This window comes from Manis javanica, chromosome 5 (genome assembly GCF_040802235.1).
Source record: "Manis javanica isolate MJ-LG chromosome 5, MJ_LKY, whole genome shotgun sequence".
Taxonomy (NCBI): Eukaryota; Metazoa; Chordata; class Mammalia; order Pholidota; family Manidae; genus Manis; species Manis javanica.
Genome location: NC_133160.1, coordinates 22,571,245 through 22,598,668, shown reverse-complemented (window position 1 = coordinate 22,598,668; position 27,424 = coordinate 22,571,245). Strand labels below are relative to the sequence as shown.

At 34.4% G+C, this 27,424-nt stretch overlaps 1 protein-coding gene across 5 annotated transcripts in view; it reads left to right on the top strand.

Moving 5' to 3' along the window:
* The window catches only part of ITCH (itchy E3 ubiquitin protein ligase), a 186,457-nt gene that overhangs the window by 132,250 nt on the left and 26,783 nt on the right, over positions 1-27,424 (top strand). For 4 of the 5 annotated variants that reach the window (XM_037012758.2, XM_073236698.1, XM_037012759.2 and 1 more), the window contains 7 exons: positions 4,973-5,130; positions 6,353-6,542; positions 7,771-7,866; positions 9,119-9,293; positions 14,249-14,318; positions 18,765-18,849; positions 22,853-22,981. In XM_037012758.2, the coding sequence (XP_036868653.1) occupies positions 4,973-5,130; positions 6,353-6,542; positions 7,771-7,866; positions 9,119-9,293; positions 14,249-14,318; positions 18,765-18,849; positions 22,853-22,981 (903 nt within the window). Of the gene's footprint in view, positions 1-4,972; positions 5,131-6,352; positions 6,543-7,770; positions 7,867-9,118; positions 9,294-14,248; positions 14,319-18,764; positions 18,850-20,360; positions 20,494-22,852; positions 22,982-27,424 lie in introns of those variants that run through there. The other variant, XM_037012760.2, reaches the window with a different exon arrangement.

Sequence of the window (27,424 nt, the reverse complement as noted above, 5' to 3'; positions counted from 1 at the left end):
AAAGAATGTGGAAGTGAACTCAATGGGACTTAAGTACTGAGTATCAAGAAGCACAGGAGAGAAGAAAAGTCAAAGTGGGAGGACAGTAGTGTTACCCACAGAACAAGAATGTAGGAGTAAGAGTAGTCTTAGGGTTGGAGAGTTATTGTAGATCTCCTATGGTTGGTAGTTAGGTACTAGAGGATGGGAATGAGACACAGATTAGAGATTCTGATTTGGGAATCATTTTAGAGATAGTCTAGGAGGAAGACAAACTCAAGAAGAGATGGTAAGAAGTAGCAATAAAAGATTAGAAAAGCAGTGTCACAGAAGTTAAGAGAAAAATGTTTTTAAAAGATGGGATATTTAACACTATAATACTGCAGAAGAGAATGAGGTCTTAGACTAATCAAGCCAGGGAAGAGTGGCTGTGTGGGAAAAGAAAAATTAGGTTAGAGCTGCAGCTCATTCCAAGGTCAGAGTAGATTCCAGGTTGATTTTAAAATTGATATAAAAAAATGTAACTATAAAACCTTTAGAAGAAAAGAAAATTTGCATAGCTTATTTCTGAATAAATTTAATTATACAGAAATAATAAAGTTGTATATTTAAAATATAAAATTAAAATCAAAGGACAAATATTTGATGAATATGAGAAATGATAAATTAGTATCTTCAGATTATAGAAAGCTCTTACTAGTAATAGGGAAAACTATTAATCTAAAAAATGTGTGAAAGTCTTATAAACAGTTCATGAAAGAAGAAACAGATGGCCTGTAAATAAGATACTGTTGAAGATTAGCATTTTTATTTACCAAATTGGCAAAGATATAAAAGTACTAAATATTTCATGGTGATGAAATAGGCATTTTCCTATCTAGATGATGGGAGAACAGATAATTATTACCTTAACTTTTCTTCTAATTTTAGCAGTCCATATTTCAGGCTTCACAGTATTTGCATGTTTTGACCCAGCTATTGTCTATCTGAAGGAAATAGAAGGTGCACCCCCTGACCCATCCCACTACCACATACACCCCTGAAAAAAAAAAGAAAAGATGATTAAATTGTATCTATGTGTTCGATTACTGTACAGTTCTTAGAAATGTTTTTGAATAATTTTGGGGAAATGCCCAGTATACAATGAGTAACAAAAGAAAAATTTGCTTAGGATATGAAAGTTTGTATGATCACAGTCATACCCAACAAAAAAAGGACCAGTAATAGATGATCCCATTTTAATGGCAATAATCTCCAGAGTGTAGGATTGAAGGTAATTTTTTATTTTATAATTATAATTACAAGTTACTTTTTCCTTTGAAAACCTTTTACAAATTAAAATGTACTAAATACATTAATTGCATAAACGCAGAAAATTATACTGAAGAAAAGGAGAATGATAGAACAGTTTGAGGAGTAGTTGGGATTGAGGAAGTGTTTTAGGTTGAGAGGTTCAATTATATTTGTGAATTGAGAGGAAAGATCTGGAAGAAGGAAGGTAATGAAACATAAAAGAAAGATGTTAAATGATGGTGGAAAGTCCTAGAAGACATAGGCTGAAATCCAGGATGCAGAGAAATTTTAAAGTAGGTAAAGAAAGTTAAAGGATAGCTGATAGTCATTTTAGGGAAAAGGTAGACTCAGAGACATCTGTGGATTGCAATTAGATATTTGAGGAGATGGAAAAGGTTTTCATTGGGAATGTGGCCAGGAATAGATTAAAGATGTAGGAAATGATTGATTTCCAAGTAGTTTGGATAGCCCAGTTGAAGTTCTTAAATATTGTGAACTGTAGCCTATGTTGCCCTACTCTCTTTGAACTGATCAAGCTTTAGGAAACTGAAGTCTACCAGAATAAAGAGATACAGACTGCAGAAGCATGATTTCAATTCTTTTCTATTTTTTGCTTAGTCTATATGTTGTATAGGACCTAGTAAAAGCTATTCGTCCTATCAAAATATTACTAATTTTTTATTACTATTAATTTTAATACCATTGCACCAATCCTGGTGAACCTGTCGTGTAGGTTGTGATAGTCATCTGTCATTTCTAATTCTTCAACTCCAGGAGACTTGAGCTGTGATTTCTTCTTTTTAACAGGAAAAAAGTGCTCACTATAGCAGCACAAACACTAACAGGAGGAAAAAAGAAAAAACTTTATTTTTTGAGTCACTGGAAATGAAAACCTCAGTACTTTTCCTTACTGGGCCTATGGGAATATTTATCAGAATGTTTTGTAGAACAGCCTGCCCCTTTAATTTAGTACTTTGCCTAGCTTATTTATGTTACTGAAATATACCTGATTTTTCAACTGGGACATTCCAGCATTACTTCTTGGCCCCAGAAAACAGTGGTGGAACAAGCAAAATGAAGGATTAGTTGTAATGAAAAATTGCTTGGGGGTGGGTCATGTTGGGCAATAGCAAAGGAATTAAAGGTGCTAGAGAAAGTAACCTGTGATGGCGCCCAAGTGAGACTTGAAGGGAGCTGATGGACTATGAAGATAAAGAGGATTAAAGGTCATGATGAAACTGAAAAATGATAGAGTAGGAGGCAGAAAGATTAGAAGTTGTGGGTAGAAGGATTTCAGAGTTTAAGATACAAGAGAAGGAACAATTCTAATTAAGAAATTTAAGGAGTTATCTACGACACAGGTTGTCAGATAACTATGTTGAGGAACTGAAACCAAGATATTAGAATGGTGAACAGCATGGATGTTAAAATGTCCAAGATTTTAATCCCCAACAACATACCATTTTTAGAATCCATTGCTTTAACTTTGACATAACAGATTTACCACATGCCTTGAATGTTCCTCCTCCCTCACATACCCCTAAAACTTGACTAGCACCAAATATGCAAATTTAGTATCCATTTTCTAGCTGAGAAGGCTTTTAAGAAATCGTTTACTCCAGGTAATGAACTTTGGAAAGGTGCCAAGAGATTAAATAATGTATTTGGTTGTATGACTTATCAATAATAGAGTCAGAACCAGAAACCTCAATTTCCCACATTTGGTCCATTTCTACCAGTTGTTCTGTCTCTTAAAAAAGCACCAAGACCACCATCCAAAAGACGGACAACAACAAATGTTGGCGAGGATGTGGAGAAAGGGGAACCCTCCTACACTGCTGGTGGGAATGTAAATTAGTTCAACCTTTGTGGAAAGCAGTATGGAGGTTCCTGAAAAAACTCAAAATAGAAATACCGTTTGACCCAGGAATTCCACTCCTAGGAATTTACCCTAAGAATGCAGCAGCCCAGTTTCAAAAAGACATAAGCACCCCTATGTGTATTGCAGCACAATTTACAATAGCCAAGAAATGGAAGCAACCTAAGTGTCCTTCAGTAGATGAATGTATAAAGAAGATGTGGTACATATACACAGTGGAATATTATTCAGCCATAAGAAGAAAACATCCTACCATTTGCAACAACATGGATGGAGCTAGAGGGTATTATGCTCAGTGAAATAAGCCAAGCAGAGAAAGACAAGTATCAGGTGATTTCACTCATCTGTGGAATATAAGAACAAAAAAAAAAAAACTGAAGGAACAAAATAGCAGCAGAGTCGCAGAACCCAAGAATGGACTAACAGTTACCAAAGGGAAAGGGACTGGGGAGGATGGGTGGGAAGGGAGGGATAAGGGGGGGAAAGGGGGGGGCATTACTATTAGCAGACATAATGTGGGTGGGGCACATGGGGAGGCTTGTACAGCACAGAGAAGACAAGTAGTGATTCTATAGCATCTTACTACGCTGATGGACAGTGACTGTAATGGAGTATGTGGTGGAGACTTGATAATGGGGGGGATCTAGTAACCATAATGTTGTTCAACTAATTGTACGTTAACGATACCAAAATAAAAAAAATCACACATACACAAAAAATTCAACAAGAGCTGTTGAATAAATGTAATGCTGTTGTTAGAGCAAATCCCTGTAGTTATGAATTACAATACATTAAAAAAAAAGAAATGCTAATTCTGATATAGTGGATCCTGGGAGTAGAGTCCGTGATTGTGCATTTCTAACAAAACCTTCTTTCTGTGTTGCCCTTGCTTCGGGCCCAAATCCATACTTTAAGAAGAAAGGCCCTATAGAACTTCTGCGGGACATAGAAAATTAATACATGGTGCTGCTCCTCTATTTTGGTTTCTTAAATCTGTTAGGTTTTATTTATTTTAGGCTTGTTCTGAAGGTCAGGGGTGTAGATTAATACTGTGTAGTGATTTGCTGCTTACCCAGTAGTAGGTATTAGAGCTTAGCTAACTCACACTACACTCTGCTTTCTAATTCATGACTGGATCCCCCTGGGAAAAAGAATAAACTGTACTTAGCTGATAACAGTAGTAATTTTCATTCTGACACTTCCTGTTAGTGTCCTTCCCCTTTCTCTTCAGTTGATGTCATTGCTTTGAATAAATGATAGCTCTTTTTAAAAAAGTTCTGTGGCCGCCTCTACTCTAGATCACTAACTTTGAACATTTTGTATATCATGGTTGGAGGGAGAGCAACCCTGTCCCTGGGAAATAGGTATAGTTGTTTCTCTTGCTATGGAACAGTCAGCCCTACCCTAAGCTTGAATAATACTAAAAGCCAATGGAAACCAAGATGATGATGGTGACATTATCTGTATTTGTGGTAAAATAGTGCCCTTTCTTAAGGCATTGGAATTTTGAGAATTTATCTCTGTTCCTGCTTATATACAGAGCCTCCAAAGACTTATTTGAAATCTGAGTCAGCATACCTAACCATTTTTAAAGGTCCTAAGTGTTTCTGGGCCCTTGGGAAACCCCTGCCTGTTTCTGGATGGGCTGTGAGGTTATATATAAGACTCTACCCAAAGGCTGTTTATGTATTTGATAAGGCTGTCCAGAAAATAGAAAGCTTTTCTCAAGCTCCTAAAATTTCGGGTTTGGCTTTTCTGATGGTTTTTGGTAAAATTCAAAGAGCATTCTCTCTCCCCTCTCTTTCCCCACTTCTTATTTAGAGTGAACACAAATGGATCAGATGACCCTGAGGACGCAGGGTCTGGTGAAAATAGGAGAATCAATGGGAATAATTCTCCATCACTCTCAAATGGTGGTTTCAAACCTTCTAGGCCTCCAAGACCTTCACGTCCACCTCCACCTACCCCACGTAGACCAGGTACTGTGAACGCAAATAATGTTGCTTGGGAATTAATCCTCAGGTAAGTGTCAAGAGACCCTTGTAGGTTGGTTTTCTAGCTGTATATTTACACTCAATATTTTAGCTAAGAATGATCTTTCTGTAGTAACCAAGACATGCCTTTTCCCTAAGTTATTCCTCTAGGTAACATTACTGAGGCAAGTGCTCTGTTGAAAATGAGAAATAAGGAGAGAGGGAGATTAGAGTCACATGTGCATTATTTAAAGTATAGGCAATACAGATAAATTTTCAGTTTCCCAGCAGGGTTTGTAACTGTGTGGACATAAGCATGTCATACAGTCAAGTACCTGTTTGCTTTGTCTCAATATATCCTTTAAAAAGACAATTAGTAAATGGCAACTAGCCCAACAATGCTAAATGATAATCAGATTTTGAAGCAAAAATTATACAACAAATGAAGTATTTCATATAATGAAAAGGTAAACATCTACATGTTAGATTATTCATTTTTCTTGACTGGTGAGAACAAATCTTTGATCTTATATTTCCCTCTGCTAGTATAGGAAATGTAAAATAATTAAGCCAAACATTATCAGAAAATAAGTTTGTTGTCCACAGATCATTTTATTAAATTACTTTGTGTTTAATTATACATCTTTACCTTCTTTTCTGTAAATAATTGTGTTTTCTATATTTTCCCAACCTCTAAGATTGTATATTACTTTGTCATAAAATTGATGGCTTCCTCCAAGAATTGTTTTGTCAATGAGTATTTCTTGAAGATGTTAATATATACTTAATACCTATTTGTAAGAATATTGCTTATCAGAACTTCCATATTATGACTAACATCAGAAATTGGTCTCTCATCTATAGGGTTTCCTAGGAAAGACAGTTTTAAGGATCTATAAAATCACTAAGTGAACTTACAACACCAAGGGATACCAATGCTTTTCTATTCTGAAAGTTTTTTGTTTTCTGTGCCATCAGGAATTAAATCTGTATATGCTTCATAATTAATTAGACATGGGTAGATGAACCAAAGAAGTTGCGAACAGCCTGTTAAATGGTACCATTCGCTAATTCCTATCATTTATTTGAAGTAATTTTCACCTGCATATCCACGTTTTAAATTTCACATTCTCTTGTCTGCATTTTTATTTTTTAAAGTTAAAATTCTATCCTGAATTTAGATTTCTGAAAAATACTATTTTCCTGTTTTCTCCCAATTTTCAAATAGCATCTGTGAATGGTTCACCATCTGCCACTTCTGAAAGTGATGGATCTAGTACAGGCTCTCTGCCACCAACAAATACAAATTCAAACACATCTGAGGGAGCAACATCTGGATTAATAATTCCTCTTACTATATCTGGAGGCTCAGGCCCTAGGCCATTAAATCCTGTACCTCAGGCTCCCCTACCACCTGGGTGAGTAACTGTTTCTGGTTAACATTTGTTCTTGAGGCTTCTGCATATATTTATTTATAAGGAAGATAGTACTAAAATCCATTCCTTAAAAAATCTTCATCAAGCAATTGTAACTGACTTTGCGGTGAGGGTTTAGAGTCAAATTGAATAAAAACTTGGCACATTTGGAACTTTCCCCCTTATTTTCAGAGTAAAGTGGAAGAATTTTTTTTTTTTTTGTAGTTTTTGAAGGACTCTATACCATAGGAAGTTGATCAAGGCTAAATAATAAACTAGTCACCAAATTCATATTGCTTTTTCTTTGGGATTTTTAAAATAAAATTTTTCCATTATAAAGTCACATCAAAGTAATAATTTAGGAAACTCATAATCCTATTTTAATTTCTACTGATTATTTTAAAAATTAGTAATACTCTAATAGTATATATATATACATATATATATATATATACACACACACACACACACACACACACACATATTAGCATTCAAATTAATCCAGAGCATAGAATGCTAGTCAAGATTGACTGCCTGATAAATTAATAAACTCATGATGAGAATTTTAATTGCCAAACAGATTATATTACTTACGTGGATAGTTAGGCCCTTTTCCTTTTGCAAAGCCTGCATGGGAAGCCAAATTAGAAAGTTTTCTGTAAAAGAGATGAACAAAGAGGAACAGGGTGCTTTTGTAATTGGTACTTCTAAGCTATGATGGTTTTTTCCTCTGTTCGTTACTTTGGGAGTAAACCTACTAAGACTTGAATACTCAGACTGACTTTGTTGGACTGTACAGAGACACATCTGATAAAGTCCTATGCTTTGGTTTCAGTTTTTCTATAACCCAAACAATCTTTTGCCCTCAGCAGCTCAGTCTTCAGATTTCATAACATTAATTACAGCTTTCTTTTCCACTCAAGTATACCGTGATAAAATTAAGACAGATTTTGTCTTCTGAGTGCATTGATCTCAAGCCTGTTTAGAAATACTGGCATATCCTGAGCAGATACTTCTGCAGAAGAAATCTCATTTCATTGTGTGTCACCCTCAGGATAACACTTCCTGACTTTATTACTAAAATCTTTAGGATCTTCTTTATATGCTGACATGCTATTTGGCTCAGTTCTGTAATAATGGTCTCCTAATATGAGAAAAAGATAAAGACAGGATTAAAAAGTCGGGCTACTCATACAAATGCCATACCAACCTCTTTAATTTTGTGTTTTAGTTGGGAGCAGAGAATGGACCAACATGGACGAGTTTACTATGTAGATCACATTGAAAAAAGGACAACATGGGATAGACCAGAACCTCTACCTCCTGGGTAAGTATCTGAATTAAAGAAGAACAAAAGGTATTTAATCAGATCTACAGATTATACCTGTATAAAATCTGCCTGACATTCTTACTTTCCCCTTGAGTTTTTTCTTTGTCCACTTTGTTTTGTGGTGTGTGCAAAGTAGAAAGAAGAGAGAGAATTGAGCACGATGAATGATTTTTGTTTTCACTCATTTCTGACCCAAAGATTTCTGTAAGTCTTGCAACTTCCAAGTTTTCCTTTCTGAACTTTACCTGGCTCAAACCACAGGGTTTTAGGATTAGTTTCTTCAACAGTAATTATCTTTAACTGAGTAATAATAATAGCTCCTATCATATATATATGAAGACAATGTCCCAGTTGTATAAAAAACATTAGTATATAATAGTGAAGTCATTGCAAAGTACTTAAGGAATTAAAAGATATATTAAGTATTAAGCATGGAATTAAGCATTAAAACATTTACACTATATAAAATAGTTAGTCAAGTGTAGTCAGTAGCAAATATGGGAAAATATTTACTCTTCCTAGTAATCTCACACAATCTAAAAAATACTGTTTTACCTGTTAAATTAGCAGATAATATCCAGTGTTTGTGAGATTGTGGAGGAACTTTACCTCACAACATTGCTGGTGGGAGTATAAATGAGTCACAACTCTTACAGAAAGTGTATATAAGCATAACAATGCATATACCCTTAGTAATCCTCCAAAGAAAGAAAGCAATTTTTTATGTAGCTAAAGATATTTGCTATTTTACTATTTGTAATAAACAACCGTACACATTCAACCAGGTGGAAATCAAGTTAGTGTTCAATGTTGAGTTAATACTATGCACTGATTTGAAACAATAAATAGTACAGTTGTATTATTGTGGAAAAGTGCTTTTTGATATCTGTGAAATGCTATATAAATACAGTTGTGTCCCTGTTAGAATTGCAATAGTCAAAACAACATTGGAAAGAAATTGTTTTCTTAATAATTGTTTCAGACTTACTCTATATGCATTATGTTTTAAAAACCTCACTGATATACACCTTCAGAACTTATAAGAAAGAAATTTTTAGTGACATTCCTCTTAAGCTCACAGACCATTTAAAAATACATAAAACAAAAAAAAAAAGAATTTAGGTAAATCAGAAGTAGTTACTTATGGTAAAATCTTACCAAGCCTGCAACAGGGCCAAGGTAAGTCCTGTTCAGTTCTTACCAGTTTCACATGTAATTGTTGACTTAGGTTGTTTTTGTTCTGACTTAGCTGGGAACGGCGAGTTGACAACATGGGACGTATTTATTATGTTGATCACTTCACAAGAACAACAACGTGGCAGAGGCCAACATTGGAATCTGTCCGGAACTATGAACAGTGGCAGCTCCAACGTAGTCAACTTCAAGGAGCAATGCAGCAGTTTAACCAGAGATTCATTTATGGGGTGAGTAGCCTATTATATTATACAACTAATAAAGAGTATTTGGTTTTTAACCTTTTCCTGCAAATGAACTGTAAAGCACTACAAAGAAGGTAGAGCTAGGATGGCAACCCAGTTGCTGGTGCTGTAGATATTTTTAGACCTTGTCTTGAATGTTCTGTGTATGTGATAAATTCTTTCTTTAAAATTTCCTGAAGTTGAACATCCTTTGCTTTGTTAATGTTAAAAACAAACAAACAAACAGTACCTTAAGACAACTTAAAATCCATGGGCACAAACAAGAACAGACCCATAGACCAATGGAACAGACTACAGAGCCCAGATATAAACTTAAGCATATATGGTCAATTAATACACAATAAAGGAGCCATGGATATGCAGTGGGGAAACGACAGCCTCTTCAACAGCTGGTGCTGGCAAAACTGGACACCTACATGCAAGAGAATGAAACTGGATTACTGTCTAACCCCATACACAAAAGTAAACTCGAAATGGATCAAAGACCTGAATATAAGTCATGAAACCGTAAAACTCTTAGAAGAAAACATAGGCAAAAATCTCTTGAATATAAACATGAGCAACTTTTTCCTGAACCCATCTCCTCAGGCAAGGGAAACAAAATTAAAAAATGAACAAATGGGACTACATCATGCTAAAAAGTTTCTGTATAGCAAAGAACACGCATCAGCAGAACAAAAAGGCATCCTACAGTATGGGAGAATATATTCATAAATGACAGATCTGATAAAGGGTTGACATCCAAAATATATAAAAAGCTCACACACCTCAACAAACAAAAAGCAAATAATCCAATTAAAAATGGGCGGAGGTTATGAACACACACTTCTCCAAAGAAGGAATTTAGATGGCCAACAGGCACATGAAAAGATGCTTCACATCGCTAATTATCAGGGAAATGCAAATAAAAACCACAATGAGATATCACCTCACACCAGTAAGGATGGCCAACATAGAAAAGACTAGGAACAACAAATGCTGGTGAGGATGTGGAGAAAGCGGAACCCTCATACACCTCTGGTGGGAATGTAAATTAGTTCAACCATTGTGAAAGCAGTATGGAGGTTCCTCAAAAAACTCAAAATAGAAATACCATTTGACCCAGGAATTCCACTCCTAGGAATTTACCCTAAGAATGCAGGAGCCCAGTTTTAAGAAGACATATGCACCACTATGTTTATCACAGCACTATTTGCAATAGCCAAGAAATGGAAGTGACCTAAGTGTCCATCAGTAGATGAATGGATAAAGAAGAAGTGGTACATATACACAATGGAATTATGGAATTATTCAGCCATAAGAAGAAAAGAAATCCTAGCATTTGCAACAACATGGATGGAGCTAGAGGGTATTATGCTCAGTGAAATAAGCCAGGTGGAGAAAGACAAGTACCAAATGATTTCACTCATCTGTGGAGCATAAGAACAAAGTAAAAACTGAAGGAACAAAGCAGCAGCAGACTCACAGAACCCAAGAATGGACTAACAGTTACCAAAAGGAAAGGGACTGGGGAGGGTGGGTGGGAAGGGAGGGATAAGGGGAATAAGGGGCATTGTGATTAGCACACATAATGTAGGGTGGGGCACAGGAAAGGCAGTATAGCACAGAAAAGGCAAGTAGTGACTCTATAACATCTTATTATGCTGATGGACAGTGACTGTAATGGGGTATGTGGTGGGGACTTGATAATGAGGGGAATCTAGTAACCATAATATTGCTCATGTAATTGTATATTAATGATACCAAATAAAAAAAATCCATGAGCACAAGAATAGAAAAAGTAAATCCAAGCAATCTGAAAAGAATTAAAACATTTACTTGACTTTGAAGTGGTTGTATAGAATGAATCATATAAATCATAACATATAAACCATATTAACTGTAACATATAAATGTAAAGTTTTCCCAATAAGTTATTTGGTATTCTAGACTAAAAAGAATGGATTCTTTATAGGATTATGCTAAACAAATTTTTCCAGCTTCAAAACTATTATCTTTGGTATAAAAACATTTCCTTTCTTGAAATGATAAGAAATTTTACATGTTTTCCTTTAGAGTAATACTTGTAACATAAACACATCAAAATGTATTCTGTTATGCAGTCTTCAGCAGTAGGAGTTTTGCAGTCTCTCAAATTGTGAAGTATCACATATGTTTCCTCTGAGGAAAGGAAAATAATCCTTGGAGAAAGTTGATTCTGTGTGCCAAACAAGAGTTGCTTGAGTAATATTTGGAACTTAAACAGAAGAAAACCAACTCTTTTAAGAATTCAAGAGAAGCTTACCCGCTCCACTCTGATCTTTTCCCCTCCACCATCAGTAGTATCATCTTTGTTACAATCCATCACAGTAAATTCCTGTTCTCATTAGATGTTACCTTTTTTCCTTTTCCCCATATTCCTGTATATTTGTTGGACCTCATCACCATAATACTTTCCACTCACTGATGTAAGCAAATTCACCTTTATTAGCAGTCTTCCTTCCACTATCTGGTTATAACTAAGGTAATTTCCTTTCATTTAACAATTTTTCCTACTATCTTCTGTTGGCAACTGTCACTCTATTCCCCTTCCCAGTGGTTTGGGAAGAGAAATTAATTTTTGTCTCTTGTCTGCCGTACTCTCCTCATTTTTTCCCCCTATGATGTTTTATATCTGCCTTTCTCTCTAAATTACAATCACCTTTGGTATGCCTGGCCAAATTCTTTCTAGATTTGAATGCCTAGCTTGCCTGCCTTCTTTAAAGCTAGTTTCCACATGGGTGACCAGTGGAAAGACCATGGGCTTTGGAGTGAGACACGTCTGGGTTTGAATGTTGGTTCCACAGTTTATTTCTCTATATAATTTTAAGTTATTTAACCTCATCAAGAGTCATTTACTTTTTTTTTTTTTTGACTCATTTGCTCTACATACATATGTATCTAAAATAATCTAACCAGTTTTCTGAAATTCTTAATCATTGCTCTTGATAAAAATAGTTCTAAATCATAAAGAACTTAAACAACCTGTTTTAGTTAACTCTTAATATAGCCAGGGATATTAACTGAATAGAAGGAGTTGAACATTCTTAATACCAACTACTTAAAATGTGGTGGGATGTTACTGAGAAAGTCTTTTTAGGTATATGAAGTGGCTTTTGTTCTGACCCTAGTTACAGGTCAATGGACTCTCATGAACACATCATCTTGTCAGAATGGATAGGTTTGGTGATGGAACACTGTGTAATGGCTCTTCCTGGCCCTTGGCTTTGTTGTGCATGTCCCAGCTTACTTGTCCAGGGAGAGCCAGTGGGGTAGTCTTGGGTGTTAGAAAATTATCAGAATAGTTTGTCATATGCCAAACTTTTCAGACCTGTTCTATAACAAGGGTTAAAAGCCTTTTGTAGTGTTTCTCTGTGACCCTCCCTTCTCTCACTCCTTTTCTTTTCATTTATTTTTTTACTTATTTTTATTACAGTATCATTGATATACCTTATGAAGGTTTCATGAGAAAAACAATGTGGCTATTACATTCACCCCCATTATTGAGTCCCCCCACACATACACCCTTACAGTCACTGTCCATCAGTGTAGCAAGATGCCACAGCGTCCCTATGTGTCTTCTCTGAGCTACACTGTCATCCCCGGGACCCCCCACACACTATGTCTCTAACTTGTTTTCATAATTGTGTGTATTGGGAAGAGCAAAGACAGTTCTTGACAAGTCTCTTTCCAAGAGCTGTTGAATCAGAAATGGAAAACCTTTCATATGCTTTAAAACTTTCAGTTAACCCATTTTCTTTTAAGTCAGTGCCATGGGAGGAAGAAAACACCACCACCAAAAGACCAAGGGGGGAAGTGCTATACATTGAGAATTAAGAGGCTTAACTATAACCAAATTTAATGTGAAGACTATTTAGAGTCTGATTTGAACATACAAGCAATCAGAGGCTTTTAATTAGGATTAGGTATTAGATGATAAAATTAACATAGATTCTTTGCTAGTGTGATCATGATACTGTGGTTATGTGAGAAAATGTACACAAATTTTAGGTAGGTATACTAAAATACATAAGGGTAAAATGATGACTAATTTTTGCTTCAGCAAAGAAAACAGGAAAAAATATAAAGAAATTTGGCAAAGTCTTATTGAATCTTGGTGCTGGGTGTATGGGGTACACTGTCCTATTTTACTTGTGTATTTTCTTCATAATTAAAAAAGGAGGTAGAGAGATAGTCTATTATATATTTGCTTAATCTTACTGTGAAGAAGAAGGGGCTTTTCAAATCTAAGCACAAATGATACCTACTTTACTGTATGTTTAAACCAAAACACATTCAGTAACCCTATACAGAGTCAGAATCACTTTGGCTTTTTCCATTAGTTGGCTCCTGCTTTCCTTTTATCTAGCCAAACTTTCTCTCCACTAATGTGATCCTTGCAAACAAATTTAAGAAGTCCTCTGTATAGATTGAGGCTTTTCAATACCAGCCAGCCTGACTTCTTTCCTTTTGTTCATCTGACAGCCTGTTTTTTCCTGCTCCCCTCCCTAACTCTTCTCACAATTCTTTGCATATTACATGTTATGTATGTGATCCTCTCTTTTTGAATTAGAAATAGATTTTCCTGAGCTATCTGATGACTTTCTGGGTACTGTTATTTATAAATATATTTGAGGGTTTATATATTTTAGTGATTTATAGCTAAAGAAGAAAAAAATGGTCATTTGGGGATAAGGATTATGTATTTGTAATATTTGAATTTCAAATAATTGCCAAGACATTTTTTCTCTGCCATAGTGTTTTGGCATTTATCTGTGACTGTGTGACATTTCCCTAAAATACAAACTCTGTAAGAGTATGTTATGTTGCATGTGGCCAGGGGTATCTTATCAAAACAAGTAAGCTTGCCCTCAAGATATCTGTTTAAGTTGTTTATTATGTCACCATTTTATTCATTATAGAATCAAGATTTGTTTGCTACATCACAAAATAAAGAATATGATCCCCTTGGTCCCTTGCCACCTGGATGGGGTAAGTCCCGTGAATTTTTTTTTCACTGGATTTGGTCATTTAGAAAATCAGATATTTATGGAGGATACCCTGTTCTTGCTTGAATGAATGTCTGGGAAGCTTTTTTGGTGGTTGGTTCAATTCAGATAATGTCAATCAAATAAGCATTAAATTTCCCAAAGTTCTGAGTTGTCTCTTTTAATAAGTAAACTTTTATTGGAATTCAGAATTATTTTACTCTTGTAAACTTTTAAAATATTTTGCTTACTTAGCTATATAAAGAAAATGGTTTATTGATGCATACAACAAGCTGGTTGGACCTTAGGGGCATATGCTTAGAGAAAAAAGTCAATATCAAAAGATTATATACTGCATGATTCAATTTGTATAACATTCTAGAAATGACAAAATTACAGATATGGAAAACAGATAGTAGTTGCTAGAAGACAGAGCCAGGTAGGTGGGTGCAAATGCAGGAGTTAACATAAGCGGTTCTTATGTGGTGTTGGGATAGTTCTGTACATATGGGACAAAAGTGTGTAGTACTATACATTCACACAAGCTTTAAAAATTGGTGGAAATTGAATAAAGTCTGTAGTTAGCAGTAATGCACCAGTGTCAATTTTCTGATAATTCTTTGATAATTGTACTTAGCTATATAACATATCAGCATTGTGGGATACTGGTGAAGGGTACATGAGATTTTTGAATGATTTTTGCAACATCCTTTGAGTAATAATTATTTTAAAAGTAAAAAGTCTAAAAAATATTTAACACATTGTTGCTTCCAAAATACAGTTGAATTTGTTTGAGTTGATGTTATATGAAAGAACAGTGGAAGGGAGGGGAACTGTTAGAATAGTGATTCTGCTCTGCACCGTGGAACATGAGCATGCTCTGTTACTGAGTGTATTTGGTACCTCAGTTATTAAAACTTTGTTAAGGGGTATGCCCTACCAGATTCCGTTTTATAGCATTATATATCATAATGCTATAGCAAGTTTCCAGAATCAACATGGCAGTATAGAAACAGTTTTTCATGGAAGCCAAAGAATATATTTGAAGTGGAAAACAGTAAAGTAAAGCCAGTTATGGAACCTTTCAAGTTTTATCTTTAAGATCTGCAGATATTTCATAATACTAGGGTAAATTCAGCATGTGATTTCTAGATAGTCTTGTTGGGAAGAACTGATCTTTGGGATAGATTGCTTTAACATAATTTTATTGAGAATGGAGAAGACATTGATGTGTCAAGATCACATGAATTTGGGCAGTAAAATTATACTGGGTTTGTAAACCTGCCTTTGAGAAACCTCGTTGCTCTTAAGGTTATTTCTCTTAACAGTCCTGTGAGTCAAAGAGTTAAAAAACATAATAGGTCATACTTAACTGTATAGTTACTAGATTGTAGCAAAGGGAGAGCATATGAAAGGCTGTGAGTTTTTGTCTTCACCAAAGCCTGGCAGTCTCAGAGTAGACAGTGTATGGTTGGTATAAAGTACCTTAGAAGAGTGGATGTTGCCCTTTTGAGGCAATTAAACAAAACCTGTCAGATTGCATTCCCAGACATGGATGTTTTCCCAGCTTTATTTCTAGAGTTGTTGTATGTCCATGTTACAGAGGAAAAATTGTTACACTACACTAAAAGGGTGTATTTGAGGGTCACATATTTATCCTTTTAATTTTATTGCTGAAAAACTGTGACCTCTGATTGGCTTTTGTCAGAAACGGACCATTTTACTCCTTCTCTAGAGCAGCTGTAAGAAAAATTGCCTCTTGCTCATAGAAGCATAAATTGCAGGCTATGTTGTCTTTATTCAAACATCTTTTCCTGCAAGCTGGTCCTTGCCCTTCTGTGTTTATCATTATCTTCATCATCAGGATCTTTCTTGTTTTTACTTTATCCAACAACAATACTGCCTCTAAAAAGACCTCATCCCAGCTTACCCATGTTGCCAGAATTGTGCCTTGCTTATTTTACATTATGCTTTATTTTTAGATTTCACTCTCCTGAAGTTGAAGTGTGACCCCCTTCCTAAATGAATTCATGCTTATCCTCTTACTCAGACTGGGCACTGCTTTATGTCTCTGTCTTTGGGGCATATGCTTTATTTGTGGAACCAGTGACAACAACTGGTACTATAATAAGTGAGACCCACCTGACATACCCTCAAGAATGACCCAGGAAATAAAATCCCAGTTTATATTCTGAAATTGACAGCATTATTTTTGTGACACTATATATATTTAAATCCAACTTCCTCACGCTTTTGGACTTTCATATGCTAGGATTAGACATTACCATTTTATAAGCTGACAGTGAAGAATTTTTAATAGGTGCAGACTATAAAGGCTGGAGAACCAAAGAATGCTCTTGTTTCAACAGTGTAATCTAATAAGGCTTTGTGTAGCTGGTTTTACCCATCAAATATAAAGTTGTTTTCTCATTTTGAGAGTTGCTTTGCAAGAATATGTAGAACAGCAAAAAACTTAGGTTTTACTGTTTGATTTGAGTCAGAAAGTGCTCTGGTGTGCATTCAGGTTTGATGTTCAGTAATTTCAGTATTGTTCATCATGATTTTTCAACAAAGAAAATAGCTCTATAGCTACATCCTCTGATTAAGCAGAGGAGCCTTCAGTTTGCAATTGCATTTACTTTTGAAATTTTGCCTTTCACAGACTCTTCCAAGAAATGCTGGTATCTGCAGTGTATACCTAGATTATACATAGAAATAACCTTCCTATTAACTTTATCTTGCATTATGTTAACTTTTGAAAAGAAAATCTCTGGCCCTATAATCTGAATTTAGATGGCAGATAAAAGATGAATATATGCTCACCTGTGCATTTAGGGTATTATTTTTAGATTATAAAAATTTCTTTAAAAAATTATTTGGGTACAAGAAATCCATAAATTCCACAAATATATTTAAAAATTTTAATTTAATGTGACTGCCAAGAACATTAAGTTTGTTATCATGTAGCTAGCTGTAGCACTGTGGGTGCTTCCTTTTGCCTCAGACAGCCTTAGAGTTGGTTACATGTTTCCACACTTACAATGCAGTGAGGAGTGAAGCCACTGTTAATATTCAGAGTATGTCACAGATGCAGAATCCCATTTTTCTGCATATTATGCACACCTGAAGTTCTGTTTCCATTTTAGGCTCAGCTTATATAGAAAGTACCTGAGATGTCATGTTACTCACCAGTATATGCCTTCTAACTCCCCATATTATCACTGCTACTTGAAACCATAAAATCAGTGCTAGAGATACAGTTAAAAGTTACCAAACACTAACTTGACATGGCTATATAATTTGGCCTAAGACTCATCCTGTAATATCTTCCTTAAGGAAGGGTTCAGAGGATCTAAATAAATATTATTTTTAAACTATCAAATTTTCAAACCACAGGAAATAAAAGTTGGCTTCATCAGCATGGAGTTAAGCTTAAAATTTTGTTTGAAAATGGCTAATTTTTAGAAACTGCACTTTTTAAAAAGTTAGAATACATTCTATATATACTCTTTAATATTTCAGTTACTCATTTTGGGACATCCAGGCCAAATTTTTAAAAATTCAGATATAGGAGAGACCTGTCTTCTGAAGAATTAATTGGTAATGGAGCAGAGAAGTCAATAGTTCAAAACAACAGAACTTAATAAAATTTCAGAACTGTTTGGTTATGAAAAATAATACTACATGTCTTCTAAACCTTAATGAGAGAGCTCAGGGAGGCAGGGAAATTTTGTAGAATAGCAACAAGGAAAATGGTAAAGCAAGAGACAGGTGGGGAAAACAAGCAGTAGGTTCAGGTGCAGTAAATTTAAAGAACTGAGCCCTGCTGCCCAGCCCTTGTTTAGAACGTTACTATAGATAATGTAGGATTTGGGAACTGGGTATGTTAAGGAAAGAATGTATCTGGAAACAGGCTCTCCCTTGTTGAACAATGCCTAACATATAACAAACAAATAAGTTACACTGCCCCACCCCCATTATATTTTAAATGAGATGGCATGGTATGAAAAAAATATCTAAATAGAGATAGGAGTCTCCATCTTGTCACTGCTACTTAATTCTGAGATTTTGGCAGATCATTTAGCCTAAATTTCCTTGTCTTCAGGATAAACTAAAACCACTACACCGTGGGACTTATGAGGATTAAATAAGGTCATGTATAAAAAGTTAAAATGTTATTATTCTTATTGCTTTTGGTTGGATTGAGCAGAAAGGTCCTGGGGGCAGGACATGGAGAATTAAATCTAACTTCTAAGATGTAATGATGTTTTTGTAACTTTAGAAAGTATTAATTTAATAGTGAGAGAATAAATTAAACCTTCTAAAGTTGTGATGTAAAAAGTACAAAATCAGCAGTGTAGTGAGAAATGGGCAAATTCAGTTCATCTTATTTTAGTCTGAGGAAAAAAGACTGTGCTCATTCTAATTCTTTGCTTTTTTTATTCTAAAGAGAAGAGAACAGACAGCAATGGTAGAGTGTATTTTGTCAACCACAACACTCGTATTACACAATGGGAAGATCCCAGAAGTCAAGGGTAAGAACCTTGTTAACAATATATAGATAACCTCTTAAAGATTGTATCCAGTCTCAATGATTGAGTTCTGAAAAAGATCAAAGTTGCATATTTTTCCTCCAAATGCCTTAAACATTAATCACCATACTTTAGAAAGAGAAAAAATTGTACTATTACTTTCATAAAATGGATGTGGCTTTCTTGAGAGTATAGAAGAAAAAGCCTCACTGGTATATGCAAGCACATTCACATTTACAAAAATAACCTATTTATTATTAGTAAGACCAGACTAGTAAGTCTGAAGCAGGGTTGTTTAACCTGGGATCATTGGATAAAATTCAGTGAGTATGTAACTTAAGGAGGGAAAAAATAACATACTCACTTTCATTAACCTTTACCTGAAATTGTTTTCTTCCATTGTGATTGTAAGGTATAACCATAGTAGACTGAGCAATGCCTAGGATTTTGCCACCAGAAACCATAGGCTCTTAAATATCATTCTGCAGTTGTGGATATCTCAAAATATTTTTTACTCACATCATTACAAAAACTGGCTAGTCAGTATATTAATAAAGAGACAAATTATATATAAGTTTGCCCTTTTTTTCAAGCCTAGTGACATACAATATTTCAGGTATATTATATAGTGATTTGACATTTATAACATTAAAAAATGATCACCATGATACATCTGTTACCATTTGTCACCAAAGTTATTATGATATTATTGATTATATTTCTTATGCTATACTTTACATCCCTGTAACTTAATTATTTTTGCACCTCTTAAAGATGTTTGTCTTTTTAATGTTTTGATAACTACATGTATATAATTACTTTTTTTTGTAACATTGTGTAATAGTTTGCTAGGCTGCCTTAACAAAGTACTACATACTGAGTGGCTTAAAAAACAGAAATTTGTCTCATAGTTCAGTAGGCTAGAAGTCCAAGATAAGGGTGTCTGCAGGGCTCTGCTCCCTCTGAAGGCACTAGGGAAGGCTCTGCTCCAGATCATTCTCCTAGCTGCTGGTAGTTCGTTAGCTTTTAGCAGCATAACTGTAATCTTTTCACATGGCATTCTGCCTGTGTGTATGTCTCAGTTTCCAAATTTCACCTGTTCATAAGGACAGTAGCAATACTGGTTTAGTGGCCCAATATACTCCAGTGTGATCTCCTCTTAATTAAATCTATAATTGATCCTCTTTCCAGATAATACCATATTCTGAGGTAGTGAGGGTTAGAATTTCAATATGTGAGTTTGTGGGGAGACAAATTTAGACCTAACTATGTATTACCATGCATTTATTCAGACTGCCAGAGGGTTCCATTCTGGAAAGAATTTGGCAAGCTATGCAGATTACAGTCCCCACAAGCTTGCCCTCAATTCAGATACCAGCTACAAGCTCGGAGGTCTGTAAGACTACTCTCACTTCAGACCAACCAGCATAAGTTCAGAGGTCCCCACAAGCACTTTGACGATTTGATAACTCATTAGAGAGACTAGAACTCACTGATACCTTTTACTCTCACAGTTGCATCTGGATACAAATTAGAACCAACAGAAAGGATACAAATTAGAACCAGCAGAAGAAAGAGATACATATGGCTGAGTCTAAGAGGGTTCCAAATGGAATATCGCCAATCGGGATCTCACCTGAGTCTCTGGTATCCAGAGTTTTTATTGGGACTCCATCATGCACTGCCTGTGTGACTGTTAGTCGCCAGCCCTTCCCCAGAATTTGTACTAAGAAGTTTAGTTTCTTGTTACTGTCAAGGTTGAAACTGATACGGCATGTCCCAAAGCCTTCATCATAAATCATACTGTTGACTGTTCAGTGCTCAAAGACCCCAAACAAATAAGGTGTTTGTGATAGGCAGGACATTCCAGAGGCCTGGAGATCACCTCCCAGTAGCTGAGGGTAGAGATCAGACCTCTTTTTTAGCTATGATTAAATTCGTCACACATTTCATGGCTCAGAGTTTTAAGAACCTCTGTTCTAAAAAGTATGTTTTAGATTAAAAATCTTTTTCTGGGAACCAACAAATCACATTTATTTTAATGGAGTTACAGTATTTAAAATTTCCCAAAAAGAATCAAGAATTTCCTAAATGTCATTTCTAATACCTCTTTAAAATTCTACCTCTAAGGATAGACTAGACCACACCACCCTTCTGCAATTCGCTACCATTTTTTATTCACCCATAGATCTTTAAAGTTTCAGAGCTGAAGTTAGAACCATATTTTAATAAGGAATATAAATGACCCAGTTCTATCCAATTTGTGTTGTTTTCAAGACAACTTGTTACTGAGCCTGTCTTGCAAATATAATTGACAACAGATGAGAAGTGTTAAATTTTTTTATTTTTTGGTAGTCTATTTTGTCTATCTTTTGTATTCAGTTTGGTGAATACAACTAAGTGTTCTTAATCTTTTGACATAGTTTACAAAATACTGTTTCACGAAATGATTCTTATCCCTTTGTTCTTGTGAAGTATACTTGAAGAAAATGACACTCCTTTCAGCAGTAGTGGCTCTCTAATAACACAGTGAGCATGAATGTCTCATGAATGTCTCTCAGCTTCTCCCTTTATTCCTTTCTGATGTGAACTTGAACATTTCCATTGTTTTCCCTCTCTCAACCCACCTGATGAAAAAAATTGAAGCTGAGATGTGAGAAAAATGAACTGGCAAATATGAATAAAACTTGGGACACTTGTTACACCTAACTAAAAGACTGGCTGCCATTATGGCAGAACACAAATCAAATTGCAAAGGAATTGTTCAATAGTTCTCTGTTCATTCTAATGTAATATTTTGAAGTGTAAAAATAAATTTCTTAGGTTTGTGAGTAAGCAGTTTTGAATATTTATGCTAATGCATCAGTTATTTTAGTATATGATAAAGTTAAGTTATTTACCAAGTCGCATTTGCCTTATAATATATTCCCTGTTTTAAAATTCATATTTGCAGGGTGGGAAGTTTTTGCCAGACACACAGTTGAAATAGTTGATAAATGCTGTGCTAGCAATATAAAGGAAGTACTTTGAGAGACCTGAAGAGAATGATGAATACTTAATAGGAGGACTAATAGTATTTTCAGTTTGAGGACTTACTATGTGATTACTTTTTACTTGTATTTGTTTCATTTATTTCTCATATAGTCTTATTACACAGACATCATCTGTATTTTATGGACATAGAAACAAGTTTGGAGAAATTAAGCAAGCTAAAGATATGTATTAAAAAGTAGGTAGGAATACTTCATAAAGAACATTTGAGTTATCTATAGGAGGGGAATAATGAAAGATTCTGGACACAGGAAAAGGCTTCACTTAGAGATATGACAGATCATGTCTTATTTAGGGAAATGATAAGTAGCCATTCACTGAAATCACAGGGTTCATGGAAGGAAGTTAGAGCTAAGAGTACAGAGATAAATCTGAAAGAGAACATTAAGGACAGAGTGAGTGCCAGGTGGAGGAGTTTAAGATCTTACTATTGGCAATAGTGAACAGTGATAACCATGTTAGGGAGAGAACAAATTTGATCAGGTGTCTATTTTAGTACTTGTCAGCAATATGAAATAAAATAGTGTAGAACCCAGAGTGAGACAAGAGGCAGGAAAAAGTTAGGTGGCTATTGTAAAAGTTTTGAAGAAACATGACTAAAGCCAGAGTAAGGATGGAACTGGAGATTGAAAACAGTGATGAACATGAAGACTTCTAAGGCAAAATGGGTAGAACTTGGTTATCAAGAGGTTTAGGTAAGTTACTAAGTAGACGGGGAATACATACTAAGTAGATGGGAGAGGACTGAGTGAGTGGTGGTTTATGGACCAATTGACATGTTTAACATGCTTGTAGGATATCTAGGTAAGAGGGGTCTAGTAAACAACTGAAAGTACTGGACTAAATGATTTTCTAGAAGATTTCTACGGTATTTATGGGTATTTTTCATTTCTGTACTTGGCATACAAGCAACCCTTCAACATTTTTTGTTTACATATTTTCCTGTGCTTTGTAGTCAATTAAATGAAAAGCCCTTACCTGAAGGCTGGGAAATGAGATTCACAGTAGATGGAATTCCATATTTTGTGGACCACAATAGAAGAACCACCACCTATATAGATCCCCGTACCGGAAAATCTGCCCTGTAAGTGTTCTTAAGCACTATAGATTAAAAGTAAAATGGATACAAAAGATTTTATAAAGACTTCAATTAGGAAGGAGTACAATTCTTACTATTTCTTGAGTCGACTTGCCCATAGGTCTCTGTTCACTAAATGTTTTGTATTTTCCTCACCCTTTTGAGTATTTTCTCTTGCTAGAGAGATTTCAGTTTGTTACCATCTATTTAAATAGCACTAAATATGATTATTTAGTAGTTATCAGTACAGAACTGCTTACCAATTCATTCCTGATTTCTGAAGCCTGCTTTCTTTTATTTCCATTAACTTTTAACTTTAACTCCCATTACTTTGTTTCTCTTTTCCATTTTTGAGAAGTAACTGTATTTTGTTGATTTGCTTTGTATGTTTTATTTAGAGTTTCATACATAACAAATGGTCCATTTACCATTTCAAATGGACAGTTCAGTAGCATTAAATACATGTACATTGGTATGCAACTATCACCACCATCCATTTCCAGAACTTTCTTATCTCATATCTCATATACTGGAATTCTGTACCCATTAAACAGTAACTCTCTAGCCCCCTTCTCCCCTCAGCCTCTGATCAAACTGCTGTTTTACTTTTGGTCTCTGTGAATCTGACTACTCATATAAGTATAATCATTCAATATGTGTCTTTTGTGACTGGCTTATTATTTCACTTAGCACCAGGTCTCCGAGTCATCCATGTTGTAGTTTATATCAGAATTTCATTACTTTTTAATATTCCCTTGTATATACCACATTTTGTTCATATATCTGTTCTGGACAGTTGGGTTGTATCCACTTTTAGGCTATAGTGATAATACAGCTATGAACATGAGTATACAGATATCTGAGTCCTTGCTTTAAATTGTTTGGTATATACACTCAGAAGTGGAATTACTGGACCAAATGGTAATTCCGTGGTGTTTTTTTGTTTGCTTTTTGAGGCACAGCAGGTATACCATTTACATTCAAACCAGCAGTGCATATTGATGGGCTATAATATATATACATCTACACCAGCAGTTATTTCTTTTTTCTTTTTTAAAATAATGCTGTCCTTATGGGTATGAAGTGGTATCTCATTGTGGTTTTATTTGTATTACTCCAGTGATTCATAATGTTGGTCATCTTTTCATGCACTTATTGACCATTTGTATATCTTTGAGGAAATGTCTGTTCAAATCCCTTGCCCATTTTTGAATCTTTTTTGTTTTTGATTTTAGAAGTTTTCTTATATATTCTGGATATCAATCCCTTATCAGATAGGTCTGTCATTTGCATATATTTTCTCCCCGTCTGTGTGTTGCCTCAGAGGTTTATAGCTTTAGTTCTTCCATGTAGGTCTTGGATCTGTTTTTAGTTATTTTTGTAAGTGATACTAGATAAGGGTCCACTTCATTCTTTTGCAAGTGGATATTCAGTTCTCCTAGTACCATTTGTTGAAAAACTGTCCTTTCCCCATTAAATTGTCTTGTCAACCTTGTCAAAAATTATTTGATGATACATGCAAAGTTTTATTTTGAGGCTTTCTATTCCATTTGCTATATGTCATCTTATTCTAGTACCACACTTTTGATTACTTGTAGCTTTTACTAAATCTTGAAATCAGGAAATGTGAATGTTCCAACTTTAAGCCTCCTTTTCACCATTGTTCTGGCTTTTCAGGGTCATATGGCATTTGTCAGATTCTGTATGAATTTTAGGATGGATTTTTTATTCCTGCAAAAAAAAAAAAAGTCATTGAAATTTTGATAGGGATTGCACTGAATCTGCAGTATTATATTAAGTATTATAATCCATGAACATAAGAAGTCTTTACATTTATTTGTTGTGTTTAATTTCTTTCAGGAGTGTTTTATAATTTTCAGTATGCCAAGTCCTTACTTCCTTGGTTAATTCCTAAGTGCTTTGTTGTTTTTAATGTTATTTGTGAATGGGATTATTAATTTCCTTTCCAGATTCTTTTTTTTTTTTTCGCTTGTGGAATTTTTTTATTGACTGATTTGAATTTGCTTACAACAAAAATAAAAATATCTAATATATAAAGTAATAAATAAGAAAATGTTTATCCTTAAGTTATTATTGAATACAAATCCACAGCTTAACAATGTGAGTTTAAAAAGAAAGCAGGAGAGCATGCAATTGCTGTAGCACACAGGATTAGAAATAAAAGGTAAAAGTAGTACATTTGTTTTGGTAATCCTAAATATACAAATACAGTATTTACCAGATCTGCCCTGGAGTGTAGCACTATTTAATTTCCAAATACACAGTTATTCAGAAACCTTAAGGAAACTTAAAAATGTTCCAGGCTATGTTCTTGAACATTAATGGATATTGTGTTCTTGAGAAAGCTAAAATACTATATTGTTTTTAAAATTAAATGGCTAAGGGAATAGTAAAAGTACCATTATTTTATGTTTCTTTTAATCCCACAGTTAGCTTTTTGATAAAAGGGATGGATGTTAAAAGGAGACTGATTTGACAAATAAAAAACAGTTCTAAGAATGAAAGTTGTCCTCTTGGTAGAATGTTGAAATTTATAACATTTCTAAAACATTTCATAATAGTTACTCAAATAATTCTAAACAGTTTAATCAAGGGTTTCCTGTTAATACCACTTTTCAAATTAATGATTTTTAGTGTATAGAACTGCAGCTCATTTTTATGTGTTGGTTTGTATCTTTGCTGAATTTTATTCTCACAGTTCTTTTGTGTGGAATTGTTAGCATTTTCTATATACAAAAGATATCATCAGAGATAATTTTTACTTCTTCCTTTCCAATTTGGGTACCTTTTATTTATTTTTCTTGCCTAATTGCTCAGTCTTAGACTTCCAACACCATATTGAATAGAAGTGAAAAGCAGGTATTCTTGCCACCTCATTCCTGATCTTAGAGAGAAAACTCATTCTTTTACCACTGAGTGTGATAGAAGCTGTGAAATTTTCATGTATCACCTTTGTTATGTTGTGATTTCCTTCTAGTCCTAGTTTGTTAATCATAAAAGGATGTTGAATTTTGTCAAATGCTTTTTTTTTGCATCAAGCTAATCATGTGTTTTTTCCATTTTGTTACTGTGTGTCATGTATTACATTGAATTTTCATATGTTGAACCATCTTTGCTTTTCAAGAATAAATCCCATTTGATCAAAAGGATTAAAATATTAACCCTTTTAATGCACTGCTGAATTCAATTTGCTAGATTTTTTTTTTTTTTTTTGTAGATTCTTACATCAAAGTTCCTAGGAGACATTGGACTGTTTTTCTTGTAGTATCTTTGTTCTGGCTTTGATATCAGGATAATGCTGGCTTCTCATTACTTCTTAATTTTTTTACTTTCTGACTAGTAAAAACTTTAATGTTCAAAATAGACATAGGAATTCAGACCAATTATATATTAAGTAAAAATGATTTAGATAAGGAAATGAATGACACAAAGTATGTTTATAATTTATTTTAGTTACAATTTAGTTTGGATATATATAACAAAACCCCCAAACAGTAGTGGCTTACCTAAGACCAAGTGTATTTCTCTCTGTCATTTAAAAATAGTCCAGTAGGATTTATATGGCACAGTAGTAAATAATCCATGGCTCAGAGAAGTCATGAGAAATTTAGGAAATATTTTGTGTATTTAATGATAATAAAGCACAACGTATCAGTTTGTGGAATTTAACAAAAGTAGTCCTCAGAGGAAAATTCATTGCTTTAAAGGACTAGATTAGAAAATAAGAAAGGTTTAAAATCAGTGATCCCTGCTCCTACTTTAAGAAGCTAGGGGGAGAAGGTTAATGAGACCTAAAATAAGCACAAGAAAGGAAAGAAGGATAAAAGCAGAAATAAGTGATACAGAAATGATTTCAAGCTATAGAAATCAAAGCTAGAAGTTGGATCTTGGAAAAAGACTGACAATGTTGGTAACCTCCAGTAAACCTAAGAAGAAAAAGAATAACACAGATTGCTAGTATGAAAATGAAAGGACATCACTACATATTCTACAGATTTTAAAAGATAATGAAGAGTACATTTTGAACAACTTTATGCCAACAAATCTGATATTTTAGATCAAATGGACTAATTCCTTGAAAGACACAGGTCACCAAAATGGACCCATAAAGAAATAGTAAACCTGAATAGCTGTGTAGAAATTGAAATCATAATTAAACAATTTCCTTTAAAGAAAATTCTGGCCTAAATGGCTTCACTGGTAAGTTTTATCTAAAGTATAAGAAATAATAACAATCCTATTCAAATTCTTTCATAAAATACAAGAAATGGGAATACTTCCAAACTAATTTTATGGAACGTCTATAATCCTGATACCAAAATCAGACAAGAATAGTAGAACAAAATTATTGACTAATATTTCTGTGAACATTTCTCCTAGAATAGAAGAGAATATAGAAATATTCTGTGAATATTTTTATTCTAGAAG